We start from the raw sequence: 19278 nt of genomic DNA, 5'->3' as shown, positions 1-19278 counted from the left end.
GGAACTGTTCATAAATAAGGGGTATTGTAGCTAATGAGTAAAAAGACAGCTTTTAATTGCTGTCTCCCCCCTGCCCCCCAAGCTGAATCTCAAGTGTATTGTCATCTTGTCATGGTATATATTGTGGGAATGTTAACTGGAAGCAGCAGTGATTTGGACTCTCAGTTGGTGGTGTTCAGACTTCACTTCAGAACTGTGTCATGGCCAACCCACTGTTGATACATGTTCCCGGGAGTGGACCTGCAGTGTGGCCTAACTTTGGCCTGGGTGCCACTGTGTCCTTCCCAGGGATCAGCACTACCTCTTTCGTTTGGCCTGGGGAGCCATGTAGCATGGTTAAAAGAGCCACTGCTGTAGGTCACATTTCTGTGATTTTTATTAAAATTCTTACTTAGCCTCAACCTTTTTAATTTCAGGTCTGGTCTAATTTATTTCAAGTCCCAGACCTTGACTAATTTAATTTGCATGGCTCACTATGAGAATATCATTTGTGATTCAGATTTCAGCATTTCTTTTGGTGTGTGATTTTGGGTGCATTTTTCCTCCTGAGGAAAATTATCTGGGGATGATTTGGATTGTAGTTTCATGACTTGGGTTTTGGTACAACTGGATCTTACGGTTTGGTATTAACAGCTATGCAGTTCAGTGATCCAGGCTGAATGCAGAGAGGATACCTTATTTATCTTGGTAATTTTCCACTTTGAATGTAATAATCTTTTCTGATTGAAGAGAATGGTATCCTTCAGTGAGAGAGGTACTAAAATTAGTTTATATTTATTCCACTGTTCACAAACTATTTAAATTAAGATTTTCAGTCTTGAAGAGAATGGTATCCTTCAGTGAGAGAGGTACTAAAATTAGTTTATATTTATTCCATTGTTCACAAACTATTTAAATTAAGATTTTCAGTCTTTACCACTTCATTGTGGGCCAGAGGTATATTAGATAGTTCTGTCCTGATACATAACTGTCTTTGCTGTCAGACACTCAGGTGAGAAGTGAATATTATTGGTTATCTGAGTGTTTTTATAAATAGGGACATGTATGTCAACTGAACTCCTCTTCCTACCTCTCCCCCTACCCCCATGCATGGAGGGCATGGGGCACGGGCCATGTGCTCTGGGCTCTCCACTCTCTACTGCTACTGCACCAGAGCTGGCCCCTGACCTGTCCAGATGCTTTAAAGTAGGGGTTTTCCTGTCATAGGAGAGTGCATGCATGCCTGCCCCTTGTCGCTATCAGGTAGGAGGTCTGCATGTAAACAAGATCTTTAAGTTTCTATTGTCCATGCTCAGTCCTTGTTGGTCTGATGGCCTCTGCTATCCTGTCTTGCTATTCCTTGGGCCTGTAGGTGAGCATTGGCAGCCCCGAGAAGATGGAACCCATCACGAAGGTGTCTCACATCCCCAGCAGTCGGTGGGCGCTGGTGTGTAGCCTCTGCAATGAGAAGTTTGGGGCCTCCATACAGGTAATCCTCTCAGTTATGATGGCTCTGTTCTGGAGCTGGACGAGGGAGGGCTGTGTGAACTCTTAGAGAATTTGGTCATGGAACTAGAATCCAGAAAGCAGGGCAAGGTTCTCCCAGCCCTTCTGAGTCTGCTGAGGAGTGATTCCAGCGGGGTATAAACACCTTTAGCTGGCGAATTGTGTCCAGCGTAACCAGAACCTTAGCTGTAACAATCACAGAGCAAGTCAGAAGTCCACCTGAGCTGTACAGCAAATCAGTTCATTTCTGGTTTCTACCTTTCTGCCCAAAGCCTGGCATTGCAGCTCTTTACACAGGCAGGGAAGAACCATTCTTCAGGGAAGAACCATTCTTGACACTGGAGGGTTGGCCACCTTCCCACCTGCACTTAATGCGGCTGGTGGCAGACCAGCTCTGTGAGTTTTGGTGCACACATTGGGTGCCTGAGACCTTAGATGTGCACTATTCCAAATCAGCTTGCTGTGCTAATAACTTTAGCGTTTGGTAGAGAAGATTCTTTGGAGCACCAACTGGGTAGTGGGACACCCATGAGGTGCTGCACCAGGTGTTGTTTGCAGAAGTGTTATCTGAGTACAGGTTGGACATCTAATTCTTCCTGGCACCTAGGATGTGTGGGATGGAGTGTGTGTGTCTGGGGGGAAGAAGCAATAATGTTAAAAGTTTTGCTTGCATATTCCATGTCCACACACAGACAAATGTAGAAAATCTTTAGGTAGGATTATGGAGAGAATGTAAATGGTGTGCTACTTTTTCATGTTTTCTAAAATTCTGCTTGAGAAATTGACTTCTGGGGCTCATGTTATTATTGGCCTTTAGAGTCATGACTTAAGATGACCAAGATGCTGTTTCTGCCAAGGTCTTCAAATGCTGTATGTGGCTTTGGCTCTCAAGGTCAAGTCCAGCTCTTCCTCTGGGAAGAAAGTCCAGCTCAGGGCCACCGGTCTCAGTGACACATTCTAGGAGTAGTGGCTTCTCTCTTGATGTAGAAAACACAACGGATCAGCACAGATACAAACTGCCAGTCTTAGGTTTTGAAGAAATGACCTCATGGGGCAAAATCATTTTGTATTTTGGCTGGTAGATCTTGTTTCAGTAAAGTTATCTACTGACTGGAGGTTTTAAAACTTTTTCATTTTGTAAGCCTAGTATTTCTACTTTTCTTCATTATCACCTCCACTGGAGTTCGAGAATCCAGAATGTAACGAATATTCAGAGGGTGAGGCATGAGATAGCTGGTGGGATTTGGCTGCAGACCTTGAAAATAGTGCAGGGTTTTGCATGTGAATAGAATCTGTTTAAAACATGACAAACACCCTCTGGCCTTTTGGGAGAAAATGGAAGAAAAAATTTTTAAAAAGCCTCAGAATGAAAAACAAGCATTAGAACCCTGTGAGTGTGTTTCTGTATAGACATACCCACGTGAACACTTGCAGGACACAAGCAGAGGCAGACCGAGGGAAATGGAAGTTGTTTCCTTCCATGTTACCTGATGTGCTTCCGAGGATAAAATTTATGCCCTTTCCTGAGCACACCTATCCACGTCCTGAACTGATGTTTGTGAGAGGTGGGTAAATGAGACCTTTGTTACACTTTTGAAGAGAGAACGATACAATGACTTTTATTTTTGTTGCCACTGACCTCTTTTTCCCAGAACACTAGCTTGAAAAAGAGGCCAACTAAGGTTGATGATTTTTCATATCTTCACAGAATAGAATGATTTTTATTAAAGAATTCCTCTCTGAAATGTCTGCAGCTGTGGAGGCTCTGGTTTATGTTTCTGTAACATCTGTTTGCTGAGTCAACCTGAATAGGAAAACCCAGAGGAAGGCCATTTGGCGCCTTTACAAAGTCCTGTATAAATATTCCGCTGCAGCTCATTCCTCTTTAAGGTCCGAGCACTGGGTTAGGGGTAGGTTAAGCCAGACCCAGATAGCGTCTCAGTCATCTGTTCCCACTTTGACTTCCCGCTTGGCTGCGCGCTAGAAGGGAGGAGCACTTTGTATGTTGATGATAGTGGCCAGGTGTGTATGTGTGTGTTCTGCCACTAAAGCTGATTTCACACATTTCTTGGAATTGAGGTTATTTATAGGTAAAATTAACCGATTTATGTTAGTTCATATGTTATAAGTGTTTGTAATGGGAATGGTGAAGGGAGCTGGATTTTCTGTACTTGTGGGTATAAGAGACTTTATAAAAATGGAAGAAATCATGGCTGGCAATGAGTCACCTCTTAAATACCGAAATGATGAGGGAAAAAAAAACCCCAACTCAAGCCTCTGCCATTTGTGATTCTAGGATTCGGGGTCTGTTGAATGAGTTTAATTAAGCTTTTCAAGCTGGCCTTGGGCCACTGGGTTCTGCTCCTCTCTGCAGCCCTGGTGTGCCCGGGGATCACTTGGCCTCAGACAATACAGTGTTGCTTTTGAGGGACTGGCTTTAGTCACCACAAGGAACCTCCTTCCAGGGATTCGCCCAGCAAGATCAGATGGGGAGAAGTTAATGACTTTCCTCCTGCTGGGCTTCTGGCTTGCCATCTGAATCAAGGCACTAAATTATAGCCCTGAGCAAGCAGTGAGAGGGAAGGTGTTCAGTGAGGAGGAAGGCATGGCTGGGTGGTGCCTGGTCTCTAGGTCGACCTCCCTGTGACCCACAGGAAGCAGGTCCTTCATGGTTCTGCTGCTCAGCAGTCAGGCACACGTGACGCTGGGAGTAGCCGGTACTACCAGTCCCTGCGCACACTGGTCTCCGTGCAGGGCCTGCGCTGGTCCCTGGAGCTTTCTGCATATGCTGGAGCTTCTTCACGGGTGAGGAGACCTTTTCTCATCTGCCTTCCTGTGCTGGATTCTCTTTTCTCCTTTTCTTTCCTGCTCATCCAGGAGTTGTTTCATTCATTCTCCTCAGACGTGAGCAGCCCTTGGCTGCTTGGAGGAACTGTAGCATTTATTTTTCCACTTGTGTTGGGCTCTTCTCGGCTGGGGGGTGAGAATGAGGATTCACGTTCCTTTAAAAACTCTGACTAGCAGTCATTCTTCCTGAAGAGATTCTTTTTCAACCTTTTAATATAAGCACACTTTTAAAAGAGTTCAAATCTAGGAACACCAATTAATGTTTCAAAGTTTACTTTGCATGTTGAGCACATGTTCTTTTTAAATATAATCTGAGTGCCAGACCACCGTTTGTGTGTGGCCTTTGTATAATTGTGTCTGCTTTTAGAGGCGTTTTGGATACAGTTACCTTTCTGGGAGTTGGGTTGGTTCACCAAACCTTTCAGCCAAAGGGTTGGTTCACCAAACCTTTCACCTAAAGAGTTCCTTTAAATCCCAAGCCTTACCTTACTTAAAATATGACTCGGTGTACCAGGGTTGATCCAGGTAGAATGTCCTGCCCCGGCACGTGTTCGAGGTGCTGCTCTTCCTGTGTGTCTGTATGCGTGCGTGTGCGCGCACGCATGGGGGGTGCTTGGCTTGGAGGGGCTTCAGCCCCGTCACTCCATAACGGTCTCTTCTCTCCTTCCTGTGTTCTTACCAGTGCTCTGTGAAGAACTGCCGCACAGCCTTTCACGTGACCTGTGCTTTCGACCGGGGCCTGGAGATGAAGACCATCTTGGCGGAGAACGATGAAGTCAAGTTCAAGTCCTACTGCCCGAAGCACAGCTCACATAGAAAACCCGAGGAGAGCCTCGGTGAGGGGGCCACTCAGGAGAATGGGGCCTCTGAGTGTTCCCCTCGGAATCCACTGGAGCCTTTTGCCAGCCTTGAGCAGAATCAAGAAGAGGCCCACCGGGTGAGTGTCCGTAAGCAGAAGCTGCAGCAGCTGGAAGATGAGTTCTACACCTTCGTCAACCTGCTGGATGTTGCCAGGGCCCTGCGGCTGCCTGAGGAAGTAGTGGATTTCCTGTACCAGTACTGGAAGTTGAAGAGGAAGGTCAACTTCAACAAGCCCTTGATCACTCCAAAGAAAGACGAAGAGGACAATCTAGCGAAGAGGGAGCAGGATGTCTTGTTTAGGAGGCTGCAGCTGTTCACTCATCTGCGGCAGGACCTGGAGAGGGTAATGATTGACACTGACACCTTGTAGTGACTTAGAAAAGAAGATTGCAAAGAGGCGGCTGCTCGCCCAGAGCAAGGAATGGTAGCCAGTTCATTTACTCTCAGACCCTTGTACATACTGCAGCATGAGGTTGTGTTGGTTCAATATACTTATGGGCCGGTAAACTCATTGTACATATGTGTAAGACTGCCACAGAGTGGGGAGCTTCTCTGTGATTTATTTTTAAAACACTTTCCTATTAATCCTTATTGTTCTTCTGTAAGATCACATGGGGTGTGTCCCCTCCGCCTTTCATTCCAGTACTAGTGGGAACTGAGCCCCAGGGAAAATGACCAAAGGATTGGCTCAGAATTGTTTGCAAATGGAGTTAGAAAAGAAAACCAGGTGGATTTAATTCGTGGTGGGGGCGGACAGAAGTAGAGAGATCTCTTGTTCAACCTGGGGAAACACTGGGTGCTTGTGACGGGCTCATCAAGGAGAGCGAAGCACCGCCTCTCTGGCCCACCTTCATTTCTTGGCTGATTCACAGGGACATTCCGGTAATGTCACGGAGGAGAGCAGGCTGTGGGTGCTGATATGTGTGCATGATCTTATATACACGTGCATATCTGTTCCAGAGGGTACTCCTGGCAACGAGGTGCTAAGTCATCACTGAGGCAGTGTCTGTATGTTGTGCGTGTCTGCTCGTGTGTCCATGCCCATGTGTGTCTATGCAGTGTGTCTGTGCAGGTGTGGGGTGGGGTACCTGGTGCATAGGGGTATCTGATCTGTCTGAGGAGCCCCTTATAATGCTCAGGACACTAGTTTATAACACTACTGGATTGCTGAACGTAGTAGCTGTTGGCTGCCTGGAGCCTCAGCTGATGGCACTTCCCTCAACTGTTTGCTGTTTTGTGCCTCCCCAGTTCTCCATTACCTTTGGAGTCCCAGTCTGGACCTCCCTTCCTGCTACTGGAATAATTAGGAATGGGCTCTCTTCCCTCCAGGGCCTCCTGCTCCCTGTAGGTAGTCTCTGAGACTTGCTAATTGGGGATACATCTTAGAGCATCTTCTTCGTCATCTCGCCTGACTGCCAGCTACTGTTGAATTCATTAGTGCAGAGGAGATGGGACTGAGGCTCTCTGGCCTGAAGGATCCTGCACTGAAAGGCACCCAAGTGGCCTGAAATGGTTAACGCATCTCCCCCAAGCACCTCACTTATTAGCAGGGTGTGATTCATCTGCCTGGGAGAGGATCTGACACGTAGATGATTTGAAATATGAGAGTGTAGGCAAGGAATAGGGAAAAAAAAGGAGCAGTATTAAGCCAAAGATCCAGATCTCACAGAGACCTGCATGGCCCTGTTCTAGACGGCAGAGGAGCAAAAGTATTAAGTGTTCATTAGAGATCCTTCTAGTACGAGACTTGAGTGCCCAAGGACCAGCTGTCGTAACACCCCTTCCATGACCAAGTTAGGATTCCAGATTCAGGCAGAGGCCGAGCAGGAAAGGCAGGCGTGAAGCGCCGGAGGGTTTGTGAGGCCTTTGTGCTGCCGTGCCCCCCCTGGTGGTGAGTGTAAAGAAGACCTCGCCTCGACCACATTGTGTGTGTGGCGTTTTTGTTAAGAGCTGAGAAAGGGATTCAGAAGGATAAACTGGAATCCTGGTGGGAAGCCATTATATTATCCCAGCCTGACAACTGCTGTACTTGGGGTGCATGAGCTATGGAGTCAGTTAGTCCTCAGGAGGGAGGACGAGAAGTCTAAATGTTTGGACTGTGTTTGTCTCACAATCACCACAAAATAAAAGTGTAGAAAATGCTTGTGGTGTACTAACTCTTTTCTGTACTTAAGTTACTCAGATTAACATGCACTTATAATTCAATTCTAAACATTTTTTTTTTGAAGTCATCACTGTTGGTTTTAAGTAGAATGATACCAATGATGTATGAGAAACAGGGAATAAATCAGGATTTTTGTGTGTGTGTGTGGCATTACTTACATTTACTTTATTAAAAGCTTAAGAGATCTTAGGGAATTTAGTGTCAGTTTTAAATGGGCTTATTATAATGAAAAATATGTTTTCTGGGTTTTAAAAATTGAAATATTTGCTGTGCTCTTGAGAGCTGCACAGTTCTTTGTAATTATAGACAACAAGTATATGTCAGGCCAAAGGCTTATCAGGGCAGGGGTAACCAGAACAAATAAATTACTTTGTGTTTGAATTAAGTTGGATTTCTAATTCACACAGTAGTTCACAGCAGGTATGCAGAATCCAGGAATACACGAGTCTGTGATCAAGGCTGTGGTCAATACCAAACTGACAAATAAGTAGACTTCATTAGAAATGTAAACCACTGATAACTGATAATAGCTCTTTTTTGCAAATACACACCTTGGGGCATTGCACACCTGGGTACAATTCTGGATCAGAAAGGTGGCAGGAGTGGATTTTAGGAGGGTTTGAGAACCAACATCTTTAAGAAGACACCATTGCTCATGTGTAGTCTGTGGCTATGTCAAGTTCCTGAGGCTGCCACTCACTCTGGTGGGGTTCCTTTCCCCTAGACATCTTTTAAAAGATGCAGTAAACATCCGTAAATGAGTACGTGCTCAGATAAAGACGTACTGCCTGTGCACTTGTGGCTGGGTCATCGGAAAGGGCCAGCCCCTGGGAGGCTATCCTACTCAACACAGTGGAATGGTCACCTTTGAAAATCTGGTAGAGGTTCTAGTTACCCCTGGATGAAAGGCATGTTAAGCTTTAGTGTTGCAAGGAGTGTTTTGGCATTGAAGAAAACCCCTTGAAACCATTCTTGGATTCCCGAGGGCAGTGGTTCTCAGAGTGTGGGCCCCAGCCAGCAGCAACATTCCCTGGACACCTCACAGAAGTGCCAAGTTTTGGATCCCACCTCTGACTCCAGAAATGGGGTAGGGGCCAGCATTCTGTGTTTTAGGGTCCTCACATGTTTCTGTTTGAGAACCACCGCTTTTGGGGAAAGCCGGACTCTGGTTTAACATGGTGTGAGGGAGAGTGCACCCATGAACTGGCTTTTTTTTTTGGTCAGCAGGGGAGGACACTTAGTTGAGTAGTGCACAGGAAGGGCCACGTGCAGGGTATGTTTTGAGGATAGAGCCTCGGTTCAGCTCTACTACAGGGACTGCTGATGGAAGCTGTGTGAGGAGTGTTCTGTGCATAAGGGAGGGAAAAAAGTTCAGGGCGCTCGCTGTTCTAAATGTGGTCAGCTAGGCCTGGGTTATTCATGGGCTGATTTGTTCCATTGAAAATCCACCCTGGCCTTAGTTTTTTGGGGTTATAGGAAGAGGTTTCTCATCAGAGATCATGGGAGAAAGAAGTAGAATTTGCCCACTTAGCCAGGGTGGAAGCCTTTCCTGGGGGTAGTGGTTGAAGCTACCAAAATTGAATTTAAATAATATGTGAAGTTTGGATACTCTGTTTTCATGCATAATTTTGAGTAAGGGAAATGGAAGTTATCTTGGCTGTACCTCTGACTTGAAAAGAAGAGGATTCTTATCTGTTCCTAGGATGTCAGAATTTGTTTCCATTTCCTATTTCCAGAAGTTGGATGCCTTGTCTTGATGTAAAAACTGTTCTCCAAAAGTTCTGAATCTGTGCTACAGATCTAAGTCTTGCCCCTTCTTCTTTTTGAGCTTCCACTCTTAATATCCACCTTGGGTGAAACAGTATTTATCAAAGACACTATTAGCCACTTCTATCCCCAAACTGGTCATGATTTTTATAAGACACCTACTTCCTGGCCTGGGGTTCTGAGGCTATCAGAACGGGCTTTAGCTAAGGTAAATTGCACCAAAATAATATTTACTCTGAGACAGGGAGAGTGATTTTCTTTTCAGTTCTTTAATTCTAAGAACACACATACACACACGTCTGTCTACACATCAAGAAGAGAGATGTTAGGAACATCCTAAATAGTCCGTGAATTGGTTAGGGTCAGCAGAAGCCTTACTTGGTGACCTGGTGTTAGGCCAGTAAATTGCACCATGATGCAGTGTGAAAGCCAGCCAACCTGTTCCTCTTTATGCCTTCTGTCCTCTTGCAAACAAGACTGCCTTGATTGAGTACAACTCAGGACAGAACAGCTGGAATTGTTAGGGTCTAAAAGGACTGGAAACTCTAGGGGAGGTCTCTGCACAGAAGCCAGAGTGCAGTCGTGTGTGTGGCTTGTTGCCATTCTAACAGAAGAAAAGATTGGTGACTCGAACTTGCCCATTTCAAGGAAGGTTGTCAGGGAAGGGATTGCCCAAGCCTCTGGAAGACGTGAATTTTTAGGGGAGTGTAGTCCTGCCTTGGACAGAAGACGTGATGGGGATGCAGCGTCCCTTCACTCCTGCCACTGAGCTATTTAGGGCATCTTGTCTTCATCTTCCTGAAGAAGTTTAATTGTATCCCTGCTGTGTTAAATTTGACATTTGTGTTTTCAGGTGCAATAATCCAGTCAGGTTTCCCAGTAGGTTTGAGGACTGAAGGATTTAAGGGGGTTTACTATTTTGTTTTCGTATCACCTGATCACAGGTGGCTTTAAAAATGGGGAACAGATTTGGGTGTCGACTAGTTCATATTTGTTAGCATATGCACGTGATCCCAGTGCCTGCCATGGGATACAAAGTGGAGCTCTTAGCACTTGGGTCCTTTCAGTTACTTACAGGTGATTCTGGACAAGGGCAGTGTCAGTTCTTCAAGTGGTGACACGAGCTGGCCTTGAGATGTTGATGGCATGTCAATGGCAAAGTGAGGACATTACCTAGCTTCACACTCTAGGAACACATTAGCTACCTGTGAACTCACATTTCAACTATCCAGTTGACAAGTTTACTTGGCTTCCTGGTGACCGTTTGGTCTTCTAGTGGGCTCTGTGCAGGGTTAATTTTTTTTTTTTTGAGGGGGGAGGGAGTTTCCTCCTGTGATGGCCCTTGACTCTGTGCTTACCTAATTCCATCTTCAGAAAATGCTTGACAAAGTGGCTTCTGAACTGCTCTAAAGCCTTAGATAATAGAATTGGTGGAAAGAGGATACTGAGGGGTGGTAAGCAGAGCTCCTTGGCAAGAGGTAGCAAGTCTGGACCGGGACCCCGGCAGTCTTCCCCTGAGGATGAGCCTCAGGCTGGGGGTGGTGGGGGCGGGCAGGGCTTTTGAGTCCCTAGTCTTTTTTGTGCTGCCCCCTACATTGAGGGGTATATGTGGAATCCTAGTTAACAGCCCCAAAGGAGATTAGAGATTGGATAAAGTGTTTGAAGTACATCTTGATTTCAGATGTCACACAAGACCCTAGCGGGACAAATTTCTCATGTTTAGAAAAAAAAAAAACCAACACCAAAGTACCGTTATAATGTATTACTTACTTAGAATCTTTATTCTCTACGTTCTAGGTTCGGAACCTCACTTACATGGTGACCCGCAGGGAAAAGATTAAGCGATCTGTGTGCAAAGTCCAGGAACAGATATTCAATCTTTACACTAAGCTCTTGGAGCAAGAAAGAGTTTCAGGTACGCATTAAGCTCTTGTAGGTCAAACAGTAGTGCAGGGGTTTGTAAACCTTAACGTTCTGTTGAGGAAAAAAAAATGTTTAATTTTCTTTTATTTATGCTATAGGAGAATCTGAATAGCACAGACTTTGATATTCAAAGAAAATCTTTTGGCATTTGAAGCATCATGGTAATAGGGAAAAGGGCTATGAATTTGACCTCAACTAGAGGTCGAATCCTAAATTCTCTCCTTATAGGCCAAATACAAGTAAGCCTAAGTTTTCAGAGGCTCCCCCATTTCCTCCTGTGTAATATGAGGAAGGTATCTCGAGCTTCCTTCTGGGAGTTATTGTGACATGCAAGCAAAACCAACTTCTACGTTATATTGCAAAGCACTTGATAAATGTATAAAGTGTCATGGGGACACCTGTAAAGATTTATGGATTATCTATCCTTCGGATCTACCTGTAACATATCATAAATAAGGTATCTTAAGACTGTGTTCTTAAGACACATATCCATGTTTAGATAACGTTCACAGTGTACTTTTTGGTGTAGGTGGAATTTTGATTTTTGAGATTCAGCATCAAGTGTTTACTTAATTTTTCTGGGCTAGGTGAAGTGAAAAGGGGAACTTGCTCAATTCTGGAGAGCACTTCAGTGACTTGGAGGTGGAGTGCAAAGTTGGCCAAGTCGCTGAACCTGCCTGGGACTCTTGATCTGTAAAAGGGGCTTGGTTCAGAACCATGACCTCTAGCGAGTCTTTGAGCACTAACACTCTGTGAACGTGAGCCCTGCACAGCTGGCCTCGTAAAGGTTTCAGAGAAGGAGGTATGTGGGGTGGGTCTGGCGGGTCTTCAGTGAGCTCTGTGGCCCTGCTCTGCCCTTGGGCCAGAGCATCAGTGTTCACACTGCTCCCTTCATGTGGCCCCAGACACATATGCAGGCACAGACGCTGGCTTTTCCTGTTTCTGTGGCTTTTAGTGTCTGTAGAGACTGACATGCAGAAACAACAAAGACATTGTTCTATCCTATTATATGGAAATCCGAATTCTGGTTTACCTAAAACTAACCAGATGTATGGAACTAGAGGTAAATTGGGTCAGCTGAACAAAGAGAAAAAAAGCTTAGGGAGTTTTGAATGATATTCTTGAGGTGTTACATAGTTAATACTAATGGCATTAACTTACTAATGTTAACCTAGATATTTTCTTCCTGAGAATAAATAGTTTTCAGATGTATCGTTAACTAGAGTTGATAGTTGTGATTTAAAATGAGTTGAAGTAAGTTTTTCTAAGTAGGGTTCATAAGTGATTCAGATTCTTTCAAGTGAACTTCTTTCGTTCGTTATTCCTACTTGAATGCAAATAAATGGGACCTGTTTTATCCCTTGCCTTTGCGTCCTCACACAAACAGCCCACATGGAAGGCTGTCTGGTGCCGATTGGCCAGTGTCCAGCCAGCAGAGGCCAAGCTGTCAGAGCTGCCGTTGCACATGGCCGTTAGTGCGGGTTGTACCTGTGGAGTTTTGCCATTGGAGGGCTTTCTGTGACTCTTGTTGAGGTATTATGTAATGAGTGATTGCCTATAAAAATAAGCTGTAAAGCGCATTTTCATCTGATTTCACTTAAGGGTCATTTTTCATGGATACTGCAGGGAGCTTTTTGCATTTCATGGCTGAGGTTTTTACTTGGGTAGGTGATTGAGATTCTTACCCAGGTTAGGAAGTATTTTGTGTAACAGGGCTGTAATGAGAACCTACTGTTGTTCCAGAGAAGGTAAACAAACCCTCCCATCCCTCTGAGATATGAACCATACTGAGTCTGATGGGTTGAAAGCAACATTAATCTAACTGCAGGATGCCACAGGGAATGAAGGGGAAACCTTCAGGATGCCTGTTTTTTTTTCTTTTCCAGGTTTTAGATTTTCAGTTGTGTTCTTACTCATGCCCCAAGTGGATCTCATGTCTTATAAGATAGATGGTTTCAGGTGGAGGACAGCCATGACTTCTAAGTGTCAGTCACGGTCTGCGGTTTAGACTCTGGTGTGTGAATCTGAGAATGAGCAGGGCCGTTCTGTTGGATGAGAGTGTCCTCAGTGGAGACCGTGCTCATGGGAGGTCGTGAGTCGGAGACTTTTCAGAGACCTGGATCCCAAGTAGATGGAAATCAGAATTTAGAAAATGTCAGTCCCTCTTACCTTGGTTTTCCCACAGTAGGCGACTGAGGAAAAGAAATGTGGTGTGAAGGGTGGCCCTAACAGTTGATTCTTGAGAAAGCACACATCTTTAGCCCAGCAGATTGTAAAACCCCTTCCCCTGTGACTTAGCAGGTTCATGTTTAGAGTTGCCATCTCTGTTGTTTACATGCAGGGTCCTTGTCTGCTGAGCAGTGAGGTCGCATGTAGGCTCCTGCCTGGCAGAGCCTTGTTTTCCTGGTGGTTTATCCTTTATGGGAGACAAAACATGAAATTGGCTCTTTATAGATGTCCTGGAGGCTCCTGCAGAAATGTGGTCCATGAACTCCAGTGTGTTAATAAGTTCACTCAGTGTTTTTCACACTGAGGGTTCTAAGTCGTAAGTTGGTTGTGAGATGAATTCAGTGGGTCACCACCAGCATTAAAAGCAAGTGACATAGAATAGAAAATGTCAGAGTGCCACATCACATGGTGAAGGCTAATATGATTTCATGAAATGTAAACTTTACTGGGTTGTACTGTGAAATTTAGTTATTGTGATTTACATCAGAAATGAAAAACACCATTTTAACCTATCCTCATGTTGGATGATAATTCAGTTTAATTCCACAAATGGGCTTTGCATATAATAGTAAACCTTTTTAAAAGACATTTACTATGTGTCAAGAATGATTTTAAACATTCCATTCTCATTTCATGTACTTACATCTATGTATCCTTACTATGGCCCTATGAGGGTATATTTACTTTGGAGAAGGAAACTGTGGAGACCTGCTGCCTCCCCTTGTGGTGCTGTCTTGTAGGGAGGCAAGGCAGGTGACTAGCTAGGTGCAGGGGTAGGGGCAGTGCTTGACCACCAGATGGATTTGGCATGGATTCCTCTATGAAAGTCAGATCAGTTACTCTGAAGGAAAAAAAATTTTTTAATGTTTTATTTTTGAGAGAGAGAGAACATGAACGAGTCGGGGAGGGGCAGAGAAAGAGGGAGACAGAATCTGAAGCAGGCTCCAGGCTCCGAGCTGTCAGCACAGAGCCCAATGCGGGGCTTCAACTCATGAACTGTGAGATCATGACCTGAGCCAAAGTCGATGCTCAACCAACTGAGCCCCCAGGTGCCCAGAAAATATTTTTCTTAGATGTTTCATGAAAAAGTTTGTGAGCTTCAGGTATTTTATAAAATAAGAGCATATTGAATGGAGTATGCAGATTCTCAAGGCAGGTAATATCTTTATATGAAAAACCAAATTTTTATAAATGGGGTGTTGTATATTGTAGTGTTGGGTGGGAAGTTTGCATTAACAGGGCCATGCCACGGGTCTAGAATTTAATTGTTCTGGATCTGCCTCTGTAATTTTTCTTTCTCTGTGGTTATATGTTCATAGGTGTGCCTTCATCTTCCTGCTTCTCGTCCTCACTGGAAAACATGCTTTTGTTCAACAGTCCTTCTGTGGGCCCTGATGCTCCCAAGATAGAGGACTTGAAGTGGCATTCTGCGTTCTTCAGGAAGCAAATGGGTACTTCCTTGGTTCATTCGCTGAAAAAGCCCCATAAGCGAGATCCATTGCAGAACAGCACTGGGAGTGGAGGCAAAGCCCTGCTGAAGCAGCCAGACCTGTGTGGTAGAAGGGAGGGGATGGTGGTCCCAGAGAGCTTTTTGAGTTTTGAAAAGACCTTTGCAGAAGCGCGTCTCCTGTCAGCACAACAGAAAAATGGTGTGGTGGTGCCCGACCACGGGGACAGAAGAGACCATCGTTTCCATTGTGATCTCAGTAAGGGAGACTTAAAGGACAGATCTTGTAAACAGAGCCACAAGCCTCTCAGGTCCACAGACATGTCCCAGAGGCATCTGGACAGCACACGAGCTACCACCTCCCCTGGAGGGGGGCAGTCAGCACCCGGCACAAGGAAGGAGATAGTGCCCAAGTGCAACGGCTCCCTAATCAGAGTAAACTATAACCAGACTGCAGTCAAAGTGCCTACAACGCCTGCCAGCCCGGTGAAGAACTGGGGAGGATTCCGGATTCCAAAGAAGGGGGAACGGCAGCAGCAGGGAGAGGCCCATGAGGGGGCCTGCCACCAGCACTCAGACTACCCCTATCTGGGCCTAGGCAGAGTTCCAGCTAAGGAAAGGGCCAAAAACAAATTAAAATCTGACAATGAGAATGACGGGTATGTCCCTGATGTAGAGATGAGTGACTCAGAGAGTGAGGCATCAGAGAAGAAATGTATACACGCCAGCAGCACCATCAACAGGAGGACAGACATTATCAGGAGAAGCATCTTGGCCTCTTGATGAAACAGATGGTGTGGGAGCACCGTGGGCTTGTCACGGAGTTGCTAGACGGGAGCTCTGACGCGGGGGACACGCAGAAACCCATCACTCCTGAGCTACGCAAACACATTTACTTGCAAGTCAGATTGAATTTTTTTTTTTCAGAGTCATTTATAAATCATTGTTGTGAGAAGTGTGTTATCTGCAACTTGTTGAGGAAACACAAGAGTAGATTGTAAGACACCGCTAAGACTAGAGGCTGAATTAAACACTAAAATAAGAATGAATGAAATAAGTCTTTAAAGAGGGCAAGGCTCACAGAAGCCTCCTGAGTTCTTACTGCCCTCTGTATCCTTCCCAAAGCACAAACTCTTGGTTACCTGAATATGCGGAATCAGATGCAGTTCTTGAGAAACCCTCACGTACCATTTATTAGCCCATAAAACTTACTTTCTAGGACTGTGGTAGAACTTGAAATCCTGTTTATACTTTGGCCCACAAGGCTGTTTTTGTTGCATTCTAGTTCTAGGCAGCAGCTCTGAAGCTTCAGTAACTCTAGGGAATTCAAGTGTAAATTATAATTGCGGATGGGAAAGAGAGAATCTTAACAAAGGTTGTTACTTGCAAATCTGAAGGGACAGGGTAGAGCTGCTGCAGCTTGGAGAGCTGGGGTAAATGTAGCTAGGTCCTATTGCCTGAAGCACTTGAATGCATTGTGGGAATGGGACTGGTGGAGAGTGAAGCCGTTAGAAAGTTCTATCTGTGAGAAAGGGCAGCTGGTTCCATGTTTTCAGTACCTTTGACCTTCCTCTTCCCTAACCACTGCTTTCTGGGCCAGCTTGGGATTTCCCTGGCCTTTGGCGATACCTGGCCGTCTGGCTTCCAACAATACTAATGGCTATTCAAGTTTAAGTGATGAACTTCCAGACTCTGGTGACATAACTGCCCAGAGCCAACCACTAGTGCGTATGTTGGGGAATCTGGGCTTCCAACCTGAACGGATTCCTTAAGGAAAAGGAAAAGAAAAAAAAAAAAAAAAGGAAAAAAAAAAGGAAAAAAAAAACAAAATAAGTTATATTTTAAAAACAATAGAAAGGCAATAAGTTGCGATAACCTCTTAACCATTGACCAAGGTTATACGGGAAAGAGATTGAAGTGTAATAGGTTTCCTGGAGTCAGAGTTCTAAGCTCCAATTCGTAACTTGGACTTTCTAATTGCAAATGGCAATAACTAGTAAGTTATCAGCAATAATGAATTTAGCATTAAATTTGAGTACAATGTTCTGTTTTTGCACTCACTGCAGTGCGTATGTATTAAGACAGTGGATAGTGTTAAGGTCCTGTTAATTTTCTTTGGAATTCAATGTAGTTGTGAATCAAACTTAAGAGAAGGAAAGTTTAAATAGCAATGAGATTTAGAATTATGGGCACTTGGAACAAGCCCAACTTCCCCTAAATTATCCTTAGTTTGTTAATATCAGTATTCAGATTCCTGATTCATTTATACATCTGTTTCCATGTGGCAGGGACATTCTGATACTTAATGAGTGATGCTTTGAGTTCTGTAGTTACCTTTCAAGTCTTCCAGGTGATTGTCAACAGCAAAAAAGGCTTATTGAATTCCATCTTGCTATGCAAGTTTTATCAGATGATCAAATAGTAGATCTGATGCATCCCCATTGTATGTATGACATTTTCAAACCAAGTCTTAACTTTTCAGATACATTTTAGTAGCTAATTCAGGGGAGGGGAAAGAATGACCCAGGTTTTTAGATTGACTATTTTTGAGCTACAGGGCTCATTTTGAAAGACTGCTCTCTCCAGATAAGCTGTTGCTACAGATATTAGGAGTTTCCTAATGGATCCAAGCTGTACATTCACTAGTAATTTAAAAATCAGATTTTTTTGCATATGAGCAGAAACCTTTTTGCTGGATATGGAAGAAGGTGGACACTTTTCACAGTTAACCTTTTGACCACAGCAACAGCTCTGGGTGAGAGTAGAATATATAGAGGGGTAATTTGTCAAGCCATAGAAAGAAAATCTAAATTTTAGTAAGTATATGACCTCTCACCATTTTAAGAGGTATCAGATTCATTTGCACTATTTAGGAATGCTAGTTTTGTGCAAAAATAATGCCTTACCTGTTTTTTCCCCACATTTAGGTTGAAAAGCTTTCAAAGTTCCAAGTTATGCTGAACCAAAAAAAAACCAAAACAAAACAAAAAAATAAAGAAAAACCCACACAAAAACAAAACACAAAAAATAAAAAGCCCACACTTTTTATTCCTGCTTTGAAATGCAAATGGTATAGAGCACGGTTTCTCTGACAGTGTAATGATAGCTTTGTCAGTTAGTTCATGTCCTGCTGGGAACTCTGTATGAGGCAGCCATAGCAGCAGCCCACACACCCACCCACCCACTTGCACTCTATTAGTGTGGAACCATTTGCTCCTTTCTTTTCAGCTTTATCTTTCCTTGTGCATCCTGACCAAGAAATATCTTTGATTATGATCAATGTATTATGTCAAAATGTAGGCTAGTTAAACTTTTGTAAAGTTGCCTGGAATGTCATTTGTTAGGTTATAAACACAAAATCGAAATGAAGGGTTCTATGTGTTGTGTACAAATCTTAATTATTTTGAAATGGACGAACTTGTCATTACATTTGTAACCTTGTACAGAGGATTTTTCACTATGTGCCTAGCTTGGTGTCCATTCAGCTAAAATTGGAAAAAAAAAAGGTGCATGAAGAGTTAAAAATCAGAAATTAAACAAAGTATATGTAGAGATGACTATTTTATATTACATGGCCCAATCCTGTATTTATTTCTACCCCCTTTTTGAAAGTATTTATAAAACTAGTTGAGGACAGCTGTATTTTTTTGTTGAACTATTTAGTAGAATTTGTGCCTTTTTGTCTGTATGTGAATAAATGCTGTACATTTTGCAATACATTCTTAAGTGTCTTTTGAAATCTGATTTTGCTAAATATTTAAAGGTGTGTATGAAACAGCAGTCCTGAATGGGTGGTGTACGTTTCCTGTCTCACAGTTTAGGAGTAAGAACCATAGCGGGCAACAAGATTATGGAAGAGCACAGGTCCACAGGGCTGCTGTTTGGCTCAACTCTGATGGTGAGACAATGAAAAATGATAATAGTTTTGATTTTTGGTCTTTCTCACCAGAGCACAGGTCCACAGGGCTGCTGTTTGGCTCAACTCTGATGGTGAGACAATGAAAAATGATAATAGTTTGATTTTTGGTCTTTCTCACCTGGTTCTTTTCAGAATACAGTTTTTGATCTGAAAATAAACTGTTGGTGAAGCAACTTAGACTATAGGATCAGAGAGACCTGGGCTTACAGGCTGAACTGGAGCTTATCAGACACGTGACCTCTGCCAAGTCACCTACCCTGCATAAGCCTCGATCTTCCCTTCTGTAAAAAAGGATAACATCCCACTACCTCTCCTGGGGTTATTGTGATAACTAAGGCAAGTGCATAAAAAGCATCTCATAAAGCAGTAGGCATTTACTAAATGGTAGACTATAGTAAGAACAAGGCTTTGATTTCTCCAACATGTTACTCAGTGAGCCTTCTGAGGTAAAAAAAAAAAAAAAAAAAAAAAAAGAAAAAAAAAAAAAAGTTATTTCCGAATGACAGGAAGACTTTAAGGTCCTTCAAGAATGATTTTTCAAAGAGTAGTTTCATTAAATGCTTTCTTTTGATTGCAGAATTCTGGAACACTAGGACCAAGAAGAGCTACCCTCTGCATCCTACATAGAAGGTAGGT

At 43.7% G+C, this 19278-nt stretch overlaps 1 protein-coding gene across 13 annotated transcripts in view; it reads left to right on the top strand.

The window, feature by feature from the left end:
* Positions 1–18442, top strand: part of JADE1 (jade family PHD finger 1) — a 59734-nt gene extending 41292 nt beyond the window's left edge. For 11 of the 13 annotated variants that reach the window (XM_043568616.1, XM_043568548.1, XM_043568589.1 and 8 more), the window contains 4 exons: positions 1352–1468; positions 5015–5536; positions 10922–11039; positions 14596–18442. In XM_043568616.1, coding sequence (XP_043424551.1) covers positions 1352–1468; positions 5015–5536; positions 10922–11039; positions 14596–15506 — 1668 coding nt within the window. In that variant the 3' untranslated portion in view covers positions 15507–18442. Of the gene's footprint in view, positions 1–1351; positions 1469–5014; positions 7497–10921; positions 11040–14595 lie in introns of those variants that run through there. The other 2 variants (XM_043568632.1, XM_043568639.1) reach the window with 1 other exon arrangement.
* The last annotated feature ends 836 nt before the right edge of the window (positions 18443–19278 follow it).

The sequence above is a fragment of the Prionailurus bengalensis genome, chromosome B1, assembly GCF_016509475.1.
Source record: "Prionailurus bengalensis isolate Pbe53 chromosome B1, Fcat_Pben_1.1_paternal_pri, whole genome shotgun sequence".
NCBI classification, from domain to species: Eukaryota; Metazoa; Chordata; class Mammalia; order Carnivora; family Felidae; genus Prionailurus; species Prionailurus bengalensis.
The sequence above is the reverse complement of the archived record's forward strand: the minus strand, read 5'-3'. Positions and strand labels throughout refer to the sequence as shown.